The sequence below is a fragment of the Budorcas taxicolor genome, chromosome 21 (genome assembly GCF_023091745.1).
Source record: "Budorcas taxicolor isolate Tak-1 chromosome 21, Takin1.1, whole genome shotgun sequence".
In the NCBI taxonomy this organism is placed as follows: domain Eukaryota; kingdom Metazoa; phylum Chordata; class Mammalia; order Artiodactyla; family Bovidae; genus Budorcas; species Budorcas taxicolor.
The window spans coordinates 51,362,540-51,377,080 of NC_068930.1; the positions used below are offsets into that span (position 1 = coordinate 51,362,540).

The window sequence follows — 14,541 nt, forward strand, 5'->3', positions numbered from 1 at the left end:
TTGTTTTGTCCTGAGGTTTTATATTTTGTTGAGTATTGTTTTAAGTGACCTTTCATTAAGGATCTGGAAATAACTATTACATTGATGAAAATGGTATATTTTTCATCAGAACCATGACCTGGCAGCTCCACGAAAAGACAAGCCCAAAGATATGTTTTGCTTTTGGTCAACACTGTTCTTCATTTAAATGAGTTTGACTTCTTTTAGAAGGGTCATCTGCTCTTCCATTTACATTCCTTGATATTTTACATTTTGTAGTTTCTACCCATTCACTTTACCTACCTATTTTATGAAGAGATTTGAATTTGTGACACCTGTGACTTTTGCCTATAAGAGTAAAATACTTTGATAATTAGTCATGTACTATGAAAATATTGCTACATTTAAAGATTCTCAATGACTATAATTATATTGAAATATAAATATTGTATTTTCAGTCTAGACAAAATCATATGTATAGAATACTTTGCAACAGAGTTTTATGTAGGAATACCTGTTTGTACTTGCTTAAAAATTATGAAATAGGTATGCTAATGAATATTGATATATAATGAAGTAGATATGTTAATATGTTCCACCCTCTTGGCAGTCAGTTACAGTCTGATGAAAGTGCAGATTGGAGTATATTTTGGGGGAGTAGGGATGAATGAAGAGGTGATAAACTTTATAACCACATAGGAAAGATAAATAGTAGAGACTGGGCTAAAGTCATCTACTTTTTCCTTCCCGTCCTTTATAGTTCTTGCTAACAAGTTAATTATTGTTCTCAAATAGTATACACATTGTCAAAAATTTATTTTGCTTATCCCTAAGTATTACAGGAATAGGTTTTCATTTTTAATATGCTGTGATTTTAGTAATGAAAATATGTTATTCTGTCATTTATAATGAAAAATTATTTGTTGTTCCCAGTTTCAGAACAGTAAGAATGTATCTGCAGTCCTAACCAAAAGTACAAATTGAATGAATATTCATAACCCCTTAAAAACTGAATTTTTTAATTGTACTGAACCATGTATCTCTATGGTGGTGGTGGTTTAGTCGCTAAGTTTTGTCCAACTCTTGCAACCCCACACACTAGTCCTCCAAGCTGTGGGATTTCCCAGGCAAGAGTACTGCAGTGGTTTGGCATTTCCTTCTCCCCAGGATCTTCCTGACCCAGGGATCAAACCTGGGTCTCCTGCATGAATCTCTATAGTTATTACCAAATGTTTTTCATAGATTTAACTCTTCCTTGTGAAATTGGTATATTAGTACCTCTGTGAATTTGTGATGTTTATGCTTTTTCATCCATAGTATTTTCTTAAGATAAATTTTAAATTAAGTAATTTTACATATTTATTATTAAACTTGTTTCCCCTGTTTGAAGTATAAAATGTATAGATCCTATAGAGTGGAAATTATGTGTATATTGTTTTAATAGTTTTCTTCATTACAGCATCATGGACCACAGAAATGATTTGCATTGCGAATGTACGAATCCTTGTCAGGTTACTTCAGATTTAAGTAAAGAGGAGACAATAGCATTGCTTCTAAAAGAATTGAACATTCTCAAAGCAAGCAATAAAAAGGTACAGTATAGAAAGTCTGATAATTGTAGAGCATATTTTTAGTTATTGACCTTCTAAGTTTGCTTTGTCACTCATCATAATTCAGTTTTATTGTGTACTTTAATCCTGTAACAGTAGCTTTATGCCGTTGCCATACCATGCCATTCAGGGTATGATTGAATTGAGACATGGGCTATGAAAAGCAATTTCTTTTGTTTTCTGCCTTGGTGGCTTGCAATATCACTCGCTTTTTCATAATCTGTAGTACTTTGCATAGGTGCCTATAAAATTCAAGTTTTACTTCATTGGTTTCATGTTACTTTCTTAACTTTTTTTCTTTGTAGTATCTGTGCCCTGTATTTCACCTCAGTACTATATGTAAACTTTAAAGTAGCAAGGCTTGGAAATATTGTCATGTACCTTGTGTTATCTTATATTGCTGTATTTTGTCCAATCTAATTTGTCATGTCACTTCTGACTCTTTTTCTAGTTACATTCCTTTGAGCTTTAAGTAGTGTTATTAAATAATGTTCATTTTCTCTGCTTGCTGTTTTTTTTTAACCTCTATATACTTTTCTGATTCTAATATTCTATTTGTTTGACCTAATCAAACTGAAACATGATGTTAGGAGTGTTGATCATGTCTGATGGAAAACAACACAAACGACAAAAGCTGAGGGAGAAATTAAAAATAAAACATTTCGAAGGACTCCATATGAAAGCGTGAGCTATTTTCTGTACTTTCATCTAGCAGTTATTTATTGCATACCGATTATGAATCAGGTGCCAGTGCCAATTTAAATGGAAGTTGATGGCATAGCATTCTCAAAGGGAGACTTGTACCAAATATTAAGATTATTATCTTAATTAATTTTGTTTCAAAATCTTAGCCTTACTAAGAGAAGCTGTAATTTGTGCTATCCTTTATTTTATTACAATGGTCCCTTCCAAGCCTTTTGCTTTACGACAAAAGAATTTATCAGATTGCTTTTTGTTGCAGTATATTTAATAATAATAATGTTCCTTCTTTAATTTCATTTGCCTATTAAGTATATATTAAAATGTTTTTATAATTTTTATGTCATTTCAGGTAATTATTATTTTGTAAATTATCTTAAAACCATAATGATTGTTTTTTCCCAAGAGTTACATATTCGTCAAGTTAATATGTTATTCCATAAGGGTTTAGAGAAAGTAAAAATTAACACTGGGATTAATTATATTTGTGCAAGAGATATATTCGTAAGAATCCATGTTTTTTTCAATGTTTTTTAGCTTCAAGAAAAACTGAGTAAAGAAGATAAAGAACACAGAAAACTGAAGCTTAAACTGGAACTCCAAGAAAAAGCAACAGAAGCTCAAATTGCTGAAAAGACAGCAGGTATCGCATATGAGTATTAACATATGGCATCAAAAATCATACGCAAAGCTGTTATCTGATGTGGCTTGGTGAATACTAGCATGCTAAGTTATTTGCCAAAGGAGGGAAAGCTCTGGCTCTTTTTTTTTTTGGCTGCTTAGAAAATAGGTGGCTTTAACATCCTGGTACTGGTATTAGTGAGAGCTTTACCTGTATTCATACTGATTTGGGCATTAAATGCATTGTTAACACCATGTCAATCCAATCACAAAAAGGTTGTTTGTTTTGTTGGAAGGGCCTGAACAAACAAGGGGAAATAATGATTACCAGTGCCTCTACCTTTCATCCCAGCAGTTCAGATACCACTTATTGTTTTAGCTTGTTGAGAGGAAATACTTCTTTGTATGAAGATAGTCATATATTCATTGCCAGTGGAAACCTACATTTGATTCAAAAATCTGTTTTGTGAAGTTAATTTTCATCTGATGACATGGATGATGATGAAGATAATGTCTTTCCTGAAAAGATTAAAGTAAAGGATTGCCTGAGTTTAAAATTATAAATGACTGCCTAAAATATGTTTTGGAGTCTATGTTCATTCACAAGTCTTTGTAAGGAGAAAATTTTAAAAATGTATCTGTGATGTGTTACGGATATGGTCAAGTATCTCTGATGGATTCTTTCTCTTGCTTTCTCTCCTTCCCTAAATCACTTTATAAATCACTTAACCTGGTTGCCTTATATGAAAGAATTCTGGTGTTTTAAGTCAGATACAATTAACAGGTATAATATGTCTTTAAAACATTATTGTGCAAAGTAGAACATCACTAAGAAAATAGAACAAAGATGATGAGAAATAAGTATTCCAGCCAAATACCAGATATTTGTTTTTTGATTAATGTTAAACTACTATGAATTTTTTGTTTCTTTTTTAGTGGGAAAATATGAAAGTAATGTATTTTAAGGAAAATTAACAGTATGTTAAAATGGGTAGTTCAAATATAAATTTAGAACACTTAAGTTTTTGGCTTTTTATAATCAAATATGTGTACTAATTGCTGGAATGGTATTATAAGAAGTACACCTGTTTTTAGTGTTTGCATTATAATTTAAGTTTGTGTATGTCTTTCAGATATAATTTATTAAGGTTTAGGCCATTGTGATTTATTGAAAATCATGAATTAATATGTCTACATAGCTCATTTATCTCTTGGAGGGGAAAACTGATTAAGCATTAATATTCACTCTTTAAACTTTTGTATAGTATAGCTAATCGTATACTTTAAATATTTATTTATTTGTATATATTTAAGGGTTCCCTGTGACTAAACAGTATGAATCATGCCTGCGTAAGATGGAAAGAATTTGATTGCTTTATCATTCTTGTTAATCAAATTTTCTCATTAATGACAAAATACTTTAATGTTGAATGTTTGAAAGATGTTTAGTATATTTCTATAATGTCCTAAGTTGATGAAAATGAAAGTGCTATATAGTTTCTCTGGAGCTAACTAATACTGTTTTAAATCAAAATATTCTATATTAAAAGAATGCTAAAACATCTGGACATTGAAAATTGAAAACAGGATACAAAAATGTACATCTATAGTTTTTTTCAAATAAAATTATAATTAAAATATGTGATATTCTCAGGAAATAGCCATTTTCTTTAAGTATATGATTTGTAAATATTTGTATAAATAAGAATATTTGTATCAGTATTAGTTATGATAGCAGTAAATTCAGGTACATTTATGGTATGAGACATCATGCAATAATTTAAAACCATTTATGAAGAATATTTAATGATTTGAGAAAAACTTTATGACTCAAAGTTAAATGAAAATTAGGGGGAAGCTGTATTCTTGATATAATTTTTGTTAAAAAACTGTATGTACATATATGTAATATAAAATTAGAGTCAAATTTTGGTTTGGTGAATGGATGTGTAAGTGCTTCAGTTACCAGTTTTCTGCCTTTTTGGGTTTTTTGCAGTGAGTGTGGATTAGATTTAGTATTAGAAATAGTAAATGTTACTTTTAAAAGATGTGATTTTTTTGTTGTTGTTACTTGCTCTCTAATCTTAAAATCATTCCTGCGATAGGTTTGACACATAAAGATTATATAAACCAAAATTCTATGAAGTCCATGTAATGGCTTTGATCAAATCTTGCCATTTTACCTATGTTGTTTTTCTTGTCTTTCTGAATTTCCCCTTATTTATTTTTTTGTCTCTATTATGTAACTTATATGTATTAGTTCATCTTATCTCCCCCCAGTTGATTGTATGATTCATAAGAATAAGAAGCTTGTATAATCAAAACCATATAAAAACAAACGTTCCCAGTACTCTGTGAGACAGATTGAAGCAATGGGAAGACTATAAGCTTTGAAATCAGATGGACTAAGGTTCAAATCACAGCTTTGACCCTTAATACCAACCATGTGCCTTTGGGCAAGTTACTTATTAGCCTCTCCCGGTTTACTTTCTCCCATGTCAGATGTAAATATTAACTAATTTACCAGATTATTTTAAGGATTAGAGATAATGTATAGAAGCACCTAGGGTATAACTGGTACTCAGTAAATTGTAGCTAATATTAATATTTGGTTACTGTTATCTTTATGAAATTCTTAAACCTTTGATAATGTCAGAAGTCATGATACTATTTTTATTCTGTTTAGCTTTCAGTTAGAATTTATAGTTTACTGTTAATAGATTTTAAGAGGTAAATAAAGAGAAAAGTGAAAGAAGAAGGTTTGGAAACCAGGATTGGATGATGAGAAAAATTCCCAAAAAATATATTATCACTAATACAGTTTACTTAAATACGGATCTGATGAAATAGGATGCACAAGGTTTGGGTTTTAATCTGATATGTACTTATAGTAAACCTTCATGTAGACTGTTACTGTTTCCTTTGCTTCTCTGTTAGTTTTTAATGTGAATAATGTGCTATCATTGTAAAGTAATTTCATGAGTTTGAAATGCAGTTGTATCCTGTATCTTGATAAAATCTCAAATGGTTGACTTTTTACCTTCCCCTTCTTTTTTGACATCGGCAGCAGCAGCGTCACCACCATTGAAACTTTTCGTAGGCATTTAATTGGAACTATGCTGACTTCTTTAAAAGTTAAACAAGAAATATTTATTGAAGGGTTTGTATATACTAGACACTGTGCTAGGCACTAAATATGCATCAGCAAATAAGACAGGTTTGGTATTTCAGACATGTCTTTTTGTTTGCAGTCACTTCTTATTCATAATACGTCATTGTAGTCGATGGTGGTAAATGCTTACTTAGACTTTGGATTCAGACCTTTGTTCTAATCTTTTTACTACTTATCATGTGTAAGTGACAGCCTCACTAAGATTTGGTTAAAACCTACTTAATAGGTTGCTGTGACATTTAAGTGAAATAATGTTTATGAAGTAGTTAACCCATTAGAAAGCACTCAATAAGTGGTAATTATGATGATAAGGAGATGATATTAGCATCTTGTTTCCTTAAGACTTCTTGGCCTAATAGGGGGCATATCAAGTGTAGCTAATATAAATATTTCATAGTTACTTATATATAGTTTTGTTTTTTATATTCCTTGTTAAAAATATATATTTTATTTACTTCATCTTATCCACATAGATTTTTATTTGCCCTGACTTTTCAGAATTAACTTTTTCTGGAAAGTTTGAAAATATGAAAAATTTTTAAATCTCTACCAAAAAGAAAATAAAGGAAAATATATGCTATGTAGGTCTTACTGTGTTTTAATTCATTAAATTATACATGTGAATAATATGATGTAAATTATTGGCACGTATGACCTTCAGATACTAGGAGATATTTCAGAGAAGCACAACTGAAACATTGTCCTTTAAGTAAGTATCTTTTCTTATCTAAATAAAAGTGATTAAATCACAAGCACTTCAAAATTTCATTTACTTAAATTGAGTTTGACAGAGATAGTACTGTATTACCTTATTTGCATCCACTTAATTTAATTTCTCTTAGGTGAGTGATGTTATAACTTTAAAAAATAATTTGTTAATAAACCTTTCATTTTTCTGAAACAATCTCAGTGGACATTTTTTAGTGTTTAATGTCTTAATTTTTATTAATCTATTGCATTTATAGTATACAGATGATGTGTGAATTTTTGCACAAAGAATATTGATTTCTTTTTGTGATATTTAGAACATTTATATTTCTTTAAAAGCCTTATTTTTCTATTTCTTAAACCCTGTCTTTAGAGTCTCTCCTCTATATGTTATTTTTCTTTCTTGCATGTCATCCATTAAAGATTAGCTGTGGAAGGTTGGAGCATGGAGAGATTATGAATGACAGAACAACTGCTGTAGAATAATAATCAGTTTTTGGTATTTAATGCTGTTTGACTTTTGCAGACACATTTCTTATTAACCTTTGGTACAAAGAGAAATCCGGGTTCCTGATATCTCATGGAGAAGATGAATTTGAGATCCTCTTCCAATTAAACTGAAATAAGGCCAATATTGGGTTTTAGCCAAAAGAACTCCTTAGTTCCTTGTATAAATCTATCTATTTCTTAGTTACATTTTATATATAATTCGGTGGTTACGAAGTTTGCTTAGTTAGCATACCATACTGATTCTGCAAGCATTTAATCCACCTTTTCTAGGTAAACAGATTCTTCTCTGTGCATTAGACTGCTAGTAAAAACAATTAAGTCTTTCTTATTACAGAGAATTTTCAATTATTTTTGGTAGAGACAAAATAAGTTTATTGTCCAAAGCATCAGAACATAGAATCCCTGAAATATGTAACATGTTTTTCTAGTCAGATTAATAGGTAAATGTTAAAAGTATAGAATATCATCTACTGTTGTAGCAAATATATTAAGATACCCAACTAATTAACACATAAAAGTAAAAGTTGTTTTAAGAAAATATGTACATTGTTCTCTTGTAAAAAAATTATTTGTTACTGTATACCATATCTCTGATGATGCTGAAGATGATTAAGAAGAACAAGAGTCATTTAGTTTGGTATATCAGAAGAACAGAAAATAACAAACTATTACTTTTAAGAAATAATACACATCGGAATTCCATTTCTCTGTATATATAATGGGCATTGGACTTCCCAGGTAGCACTAGCGGTAAAGAACCCGCTTGCCAATGCAGGAGACGAAAGAGGTGCAGGTTCAATCCCTGGGTCAGGAAGATCCCTGGAGGAAGGCATGACAACCCACTCCAGTATTTTTGCCTGGAGAATCTCATGAACAGAGGAGACTGGCAGTCTCCACGCCATAGGTTCACGAAGAGTTGGACACGACTAAAGTGACTTAGCATGCACATGTGCATAATGGGCATTAATAAAATATGCTAGCCTTTAATCTAAAACCTAAATGCTGTAATAGTATTAATATAATGATACACCACATATATCTCTGTTGCATGTTTATTAATTTGGAAGAAAAAAGGATTTCAAGAATATGGCTAGTTATTTCAGATTAAAACAAAAAGGTCCATATCTGTGAAATGCAGCAAGTAGAAATATTGATAGAATGCAAATTATATTACTATCTTTGGCTGTAGAATCCTTTGAGTATTAAAATTGTAATGAGTGCTAGGTCAAATAATGCTTACAGGTAGAGTATGGCCAATTTTATAACCTCCCTCCCTAGAAAAGTTTGCATTTTTCTGGAAACAACAAAATGAACATGAGAAAACAAAAACCATCATACATAACAATAACCAACAATTGGGAATATTTTACTAGGTATGGCATGCTATGGACTTTAGCATGGTATCAGGCATTTGAGAGCTTATCATGCAATTTGGGTATTTAAAATAAAAATAACAAAAGACTTCTCAAAAACTGATTCCTGACTTTTTCCATATGTTTAATTAATTCTAAAGAGGAAAATGTTTAGGTAACAATTATATTTCACAGAATTTTCCCATTGATATCTATTAAAATTTAAAGTGTATATTCTGTGCAGAAAATAGGTTAAATACCCCTTAAAATTATATTTCAAAAGTGCATAAAATAATTTGAATACTTCAGCGATAAGCTTCTCTTTCACAGTAAAAATTGTAGCTAATATCAGATATATTGAAGGTTTGAATGTAAAGATCACATTTTTAGGAAGTGTTTTATATAGTCTTTGCATTATTTTTACTAAATACATGTATGAAATGATGGCAGGTTTTGCCAGAAAGTTGCTGTTTTATAGTTTTGCTCCTTAGTATTTTGTATAATTTTCTAATTAATCTTTGGCAGTTTCTATACTCTTGGAAAGTATAAATTTATAGCAAGTTTACAGAGGAAAATTTTAAAACATAATAAAAAGCTTAAAAAGCTGATTTTTAATGTAGTAATCATACTTCTAGGAATTTTCCTAACTCATTGTCTGTGTACATACATAAAGATTTGTGTAGAAAGATGTTCATTACAGTGTTGTTCATATAGTGAATAATTGGAAATGGTATAAAATCTTATTTTAGGAGCATCCTGGTTCAGTTAAATATGTCATGTCCCTATGATAAAAGTCTATTCTATTCTATTTTATACCTTTGATGAATACTAAATAATTTGAAAACATGTTCTATTTGTCTTAAATATACACAGAAAGTTACAAAACTATGCAAAATATTTCTGTCTCCACATTTTTACTGTGAGTGTGTATTATTTTTCAGTCAAAAAAGGTTACTTACAGAATAATCATGTAAAATGTTGAACATTTATTCCAGTTTTAGAAAAATAATATTCTGGTTTACTAAAGAAGTTCGGAAGAAATAAGTTGAATTCAGCAATGTAATGCCAAGAACAGAACCACCAAACTACTTGAAGTATGTTGGTTAGTTCCCTACTGGTGTGTGGTATTTACAACCTGTGTTTAATTTACAATAAACAACTTAGGCCAACAAAGAGAAATTATAGATTTTAAGGAAATTAAGACATAATGTAATATTTGTGGTTCTGGAATGTATACATATTGTGATTTCATAAAACATTAAATATTGTTTGTGAGGAATTCATTTAACCACATGTAAAGCAATAATAAAAAATATTCATATAATATGAAATTTCGTAATCTTTAACCAAACTATTACCTATATTTATTGCTTAGAATTTTGGAATTTGAATTATAATCAGTGATTATTTTCTATGTTTCAGATTCAAATCCTAATGATTTCTTCTTCCCTCTTGGCAGTTCAGCCTTTTCTATTTAAATAGCTACCTTGAGGATGTTAAATGGATTCTTTTTCTCGGGAAATGTCTGTCTTCCAAATTATGTTATTTAGAGAATTATGATTTCATGTTTAAACTAGAATGTTTTCCAATAAACCGTCTTACTTCTACTGTATTTTAAAAGTAGTTTGGGAGGTGTAGAATATGGGTTTGTCAATAGACTTGGGTTCTACTAAGAAAATATGTACTCTGTCTTGACTCAATAAACTCATACTTAGTATGGTTTAGCTTCTTCATATTTACTTTTGCTCATATTAGAAAACAATTAGCTTACTAAACAAATTTGAGTATTTGGGGGTGGGGAGTGGGGTGATCCTCTCTGAATCTTTCTCATTTGACTAAGAATTATAGGATATTTGATAACCATGTTTAAAAATGGAGATATCCAAATATTATTGTAAACACCCAATGATTTGTTTTACCTACAATACAAGTATTTTACTTGGTTGGCTTACATAGTAGCTAATAATATTTGTTAATGTAATTTAACTGCTGTGAACCTTTACTGAACAAATATTGAAATTTATTCAAGTCAAAGAAAGAGAATCTCTAATGACTTTTGTTAAAGCTTCTATTTAATAGTTAAGGAGAAAAGTTTGTATGACATACGAGATGCAATTAACAGTAGATTTTACATTTAATAAAAAGAAAGAAGCATACGTATTTGCTTTATTCATTCCATCATAATTTGCATTAGAGCTGTGGGTGTTTAATGAGCAAATTCCAACTAAAATGCTATATTGATTTTCTAGTGAACTTTGTAATAGTCACCTACCTTGGAAAAGCTCTGTGTTTACAATTAAGTTTTCTTTACTAAAAATGTTTGAGAGTTGCATATTGATTCTTTAAAAGTATGAATTCTAGAAAAAGAATCAGGTTTTTCATAATCAACAAATTTCACATATAATCTAGTATAGTTGTTGAAATTACCATTTTGTAACGCTTTACTTTTGGAAAACTTTTCATAACATTTATAAAATGCATAATCAGATTGTGTGTGTGTGTTTTAGGGTATTTTAAATTTTAACCTTAGAATATTCCTTTAAATGCACACATTATTCATATATTTAGAACTGATACAGCATTATAGAGGAAAAAAAACATTTTCTCTTTATCATATAGGACCAAATAAACTCTTCATGTAAAGCATTTATCCTTAAGCATAGAGATAGTGAAAGTCACTCAGTTGTGTCCGACTCTTTGCAACCTCATAGACTATACGGTCCATGGAATTCTCCAGGCCAGAATACTGGAGTGGGTAGCCTTTCCCTTCTCTAGGGGATCTTCCCAACCCAGGGATCGAACCCAGGTCTCCTGCATTGCAGGCAGATTCTCTACCAGCTGAGCCACAAGGGAAGCCCAATAATATATTAAGTAAGTGTGCTATTTACATAAAATAGAATTAAGCCACTGAAATAATGTTATAATGTCACAGTAAGTTGGCAATTGCTGAGGCAAGCCATAAATATCAGGAAGTAAACTAAAGACAGGTGGGCATGAAAGAATTCTGATGTTCATAAGGCAACCAAGTATGTTAAGTAAGTCTGCAGATGCTGAATATAAAAGTTAATATTTGGGAACTCTGGGGTTTTCATATTGTCATTTAGTCACATGTCTGACTCTTATGACCCCTTGGACTGTAGTCCGTCAGGCTCCTCTGTCCATGGGATTTCTCAGGCAAGCCTACTGGAGTGGCTTGCCATTTCCTTCTCCAAACTAGACATTAAAAGCCCTTAATAGTCACAGCCTTACCTTTTCAATCAAGTGTTAAATTGTATATAAAGTAGAACACAGCTTACACTAAATGTCACTTTATAAAGATCTCATCACACTATACAGAAGTGATAGAAGCCTGTGGCATTAAAAATTTAGTAAATAGTGCTTTGGGACTTTACAGGTGGAGCTAAGTAGTAAAGAACCCGCTTGCCACTGCAGGAGCCATAAGAGGTTCAATCCTTGCATCAGGAAGATCCCCTGAAGGAGGGCATGGCAGCCTGCTCCAATATTCTTGCTGGAGAATCCCATGGACTGAGGAGCCTGGAGGGCTACAGTCCATAGCGTGGTAAAAAGTTGGACACAACTGAAGTGACTTCACACACACACAAATTGTGTTTTGACCTTTTGATGTGCCAGAATATTACAGGGCAATAAAACATACATGTTAATTGGTACCTAGGTCACTGTTTAGCATCATTTTATTCATCTTATCTTACCCACAAATTAGAAGTATTTTATAATATAAAAATTTAAAAATATCTTGAGTACCATATTTTGTACAAATGTGTCTTTATAGTATACTGTATAGTATAGAATGTGTTCTGAATAAAATCTTACTCAATTCCCATTTGTACTTTTTCCATATTAATGAAAAAGCCTAAAAAGTAAGAAATTTTGAAATGATTATAGATAGCAATGATCCAAATTAATCAAAATCACATTTTTAATATGTCTAGAAATGAAGCTAAATTGTGAGACTGTGGGTTGAAGGTGATGATGGTAATGGTGGCATGGAAATAATGTTTGTTGAGAATCTGCTTTATATGACCAAGAGCTTTTATATGTCATCTCATTTAATTTTCCCTAATAACCATAAATGATGGTATTCATTTTATACACCTGAACTGTGACTAAAATAATTTAAGAAATATAAAAAAAACCAAATTGCCTAACTTTATGGTGATAACACCTTGGATCTGAATCAAAGCCCATATTCTTCATAATATCTCATAGTTTTCTCTAATCCTTTTCTAGGGTTGTATACAACTAACCGGAGATTGTATACAGCTAACGGGAAAATAAAACTCACTATTGTGTACTACATTATAGGCAAAAGTTTCTTTCAAAATAGCGTGATGAATTGATGCATACACACAGAATAGTGTGGCCACAAGCAAGCACTTAACAGTAATGATATAGACAAAAAATATGTGAAGATTGTACTCGGAAGTAGTAGATCTTCCAAAAGCTATGTTTATAGCAAGAATTTCTTAACTTTATCTAAACTGTTGTTTAAAAGCATTTGATTTTATGCATGTGGATATCCAATTGTTCTAGCACAATTTGTTATGTAGTTTGTTTATCCATTCATCTGTTACTAGAAGTCTGGGGTGTTTCTGTTTTTACTATTATAAATAAAAATGCTGTGAATATTTGTGTTTAAGTCTTCGCATGCACATAATCTTTAATTTTTTTGGATAAATACTTTTGAATGGAGTAGCTGAATCTTATGGTGGGTATATGTTTACTTTTTTAAGAAACTACAAAATGTGGTTATACTATCTTACATTCTACCAGAAGTGTATAAGTGGTCCAGGTGCTTTTTTGTTTTTTACATCCTTGCCAACATCTTTTATCAGTCTTTCCTATAAGTCATCGTAATAAGCTTGTAAGTTGGCCCTTGAACAAAACCGATTTAAACTCCACAGGCCACCTATTCGTGTAATTTTTTTCCAATAAATGCACACTGCAGTACTGCATGATCTGTGGTTCTGCATGGATACAGAGGACCAGCTGTAAAGTTACACACAGATTTTTGTCCAAAGTAGTTAGGGGGAGGGTACCTCTAACTTTCATGTTGTTCAAGGGTCAACTGTCTATGATGGCTATCTCATAGTTTTAATTTACATTTCTCTAATGACTGAACATGTTGAACACCTTTTCTTGTGCCTATTACCATCAGTATATCTGATAAAAAGTCTTCAAGTTTTTTTTTCCCAATTTTAATTGTTTCTTTTCCTTGTTATTGAACTTTGACAGTTTTTAAGATTACATTCTAGATGCAAGTCTTTTATCAGATACATACTTTGCAGTTATTTTCTTCCAGTCTGTGGCTTCTCTCTTTTTTCTCCCTTATCAGCATCTTTGAAGACTGGAAGTTCTTAATTGAATTAAATTGCATCATTTCTTTTTAGATTTCACATATAAAGGATAAGGTATAGGTTTAATGTGCTAGTTATATTTTTATACATTAAAATGACACATAACTATTTAAAATGTGTTTCACGTCCTATATTTTGTGAACTACTGACGTAGAAGGAATATAATGATAGAGGATGCAGGAAGGTAGGCTAGAACTAGACTCCAGATTTCCTTAAATGTTGGACTAAGACTCCCCTTCCCCCTTGGAATCGATGTGGCAGCAGGAAGGAGAAGAGTAACTTGTATTCCTCAGAGTTTTATGAAGATTATCTTTTGATAGATGGAGGGGTACCTTAGTGAAGTCACCTGTCCTATTTTTCTCTCCTTGAAAATTTGATATGTGCTTAACTTTTTGTTATGAATTGAATCAGTTTTCTTTCTCTTTAATGTTGCCCTTGCCTTAATTCAGGATTTCATTATTTCTCACCTGGACTCATAAAATCTAGTGTTGGATTAAGGGGCATGTACAGTCTAA

At 31.1% G+C, this 14,541-nt stretch overlaps 1 protein-coding gene across 1 annotated transcript in view; it reads left to right on the forward strand.

The window, feature by feature from the left end:
• The window catches only part of MIPOL1 (mirror-image polydactyly 1), a 245,496-nt gene that overhangs the window by 22,399 nt on the left and 208,556 nt on the right, over window positions 1-14,541 (forward strand). Inside the window, exons 4-5 of the mRNA XM_052659936.1 lie at window positions 1,424-1,571; window positions 2,826-2,931. Of these exons, the coding sequence (XP_052515896.1) occupies window positions 1,424-1,571; window positions 2,826-2,931 (254 nt within the window). The remainder of the gene's footprint in view (window positions 1-1,423; window positions 1,572-2,825; window positions 2,932-14,541) is intronic.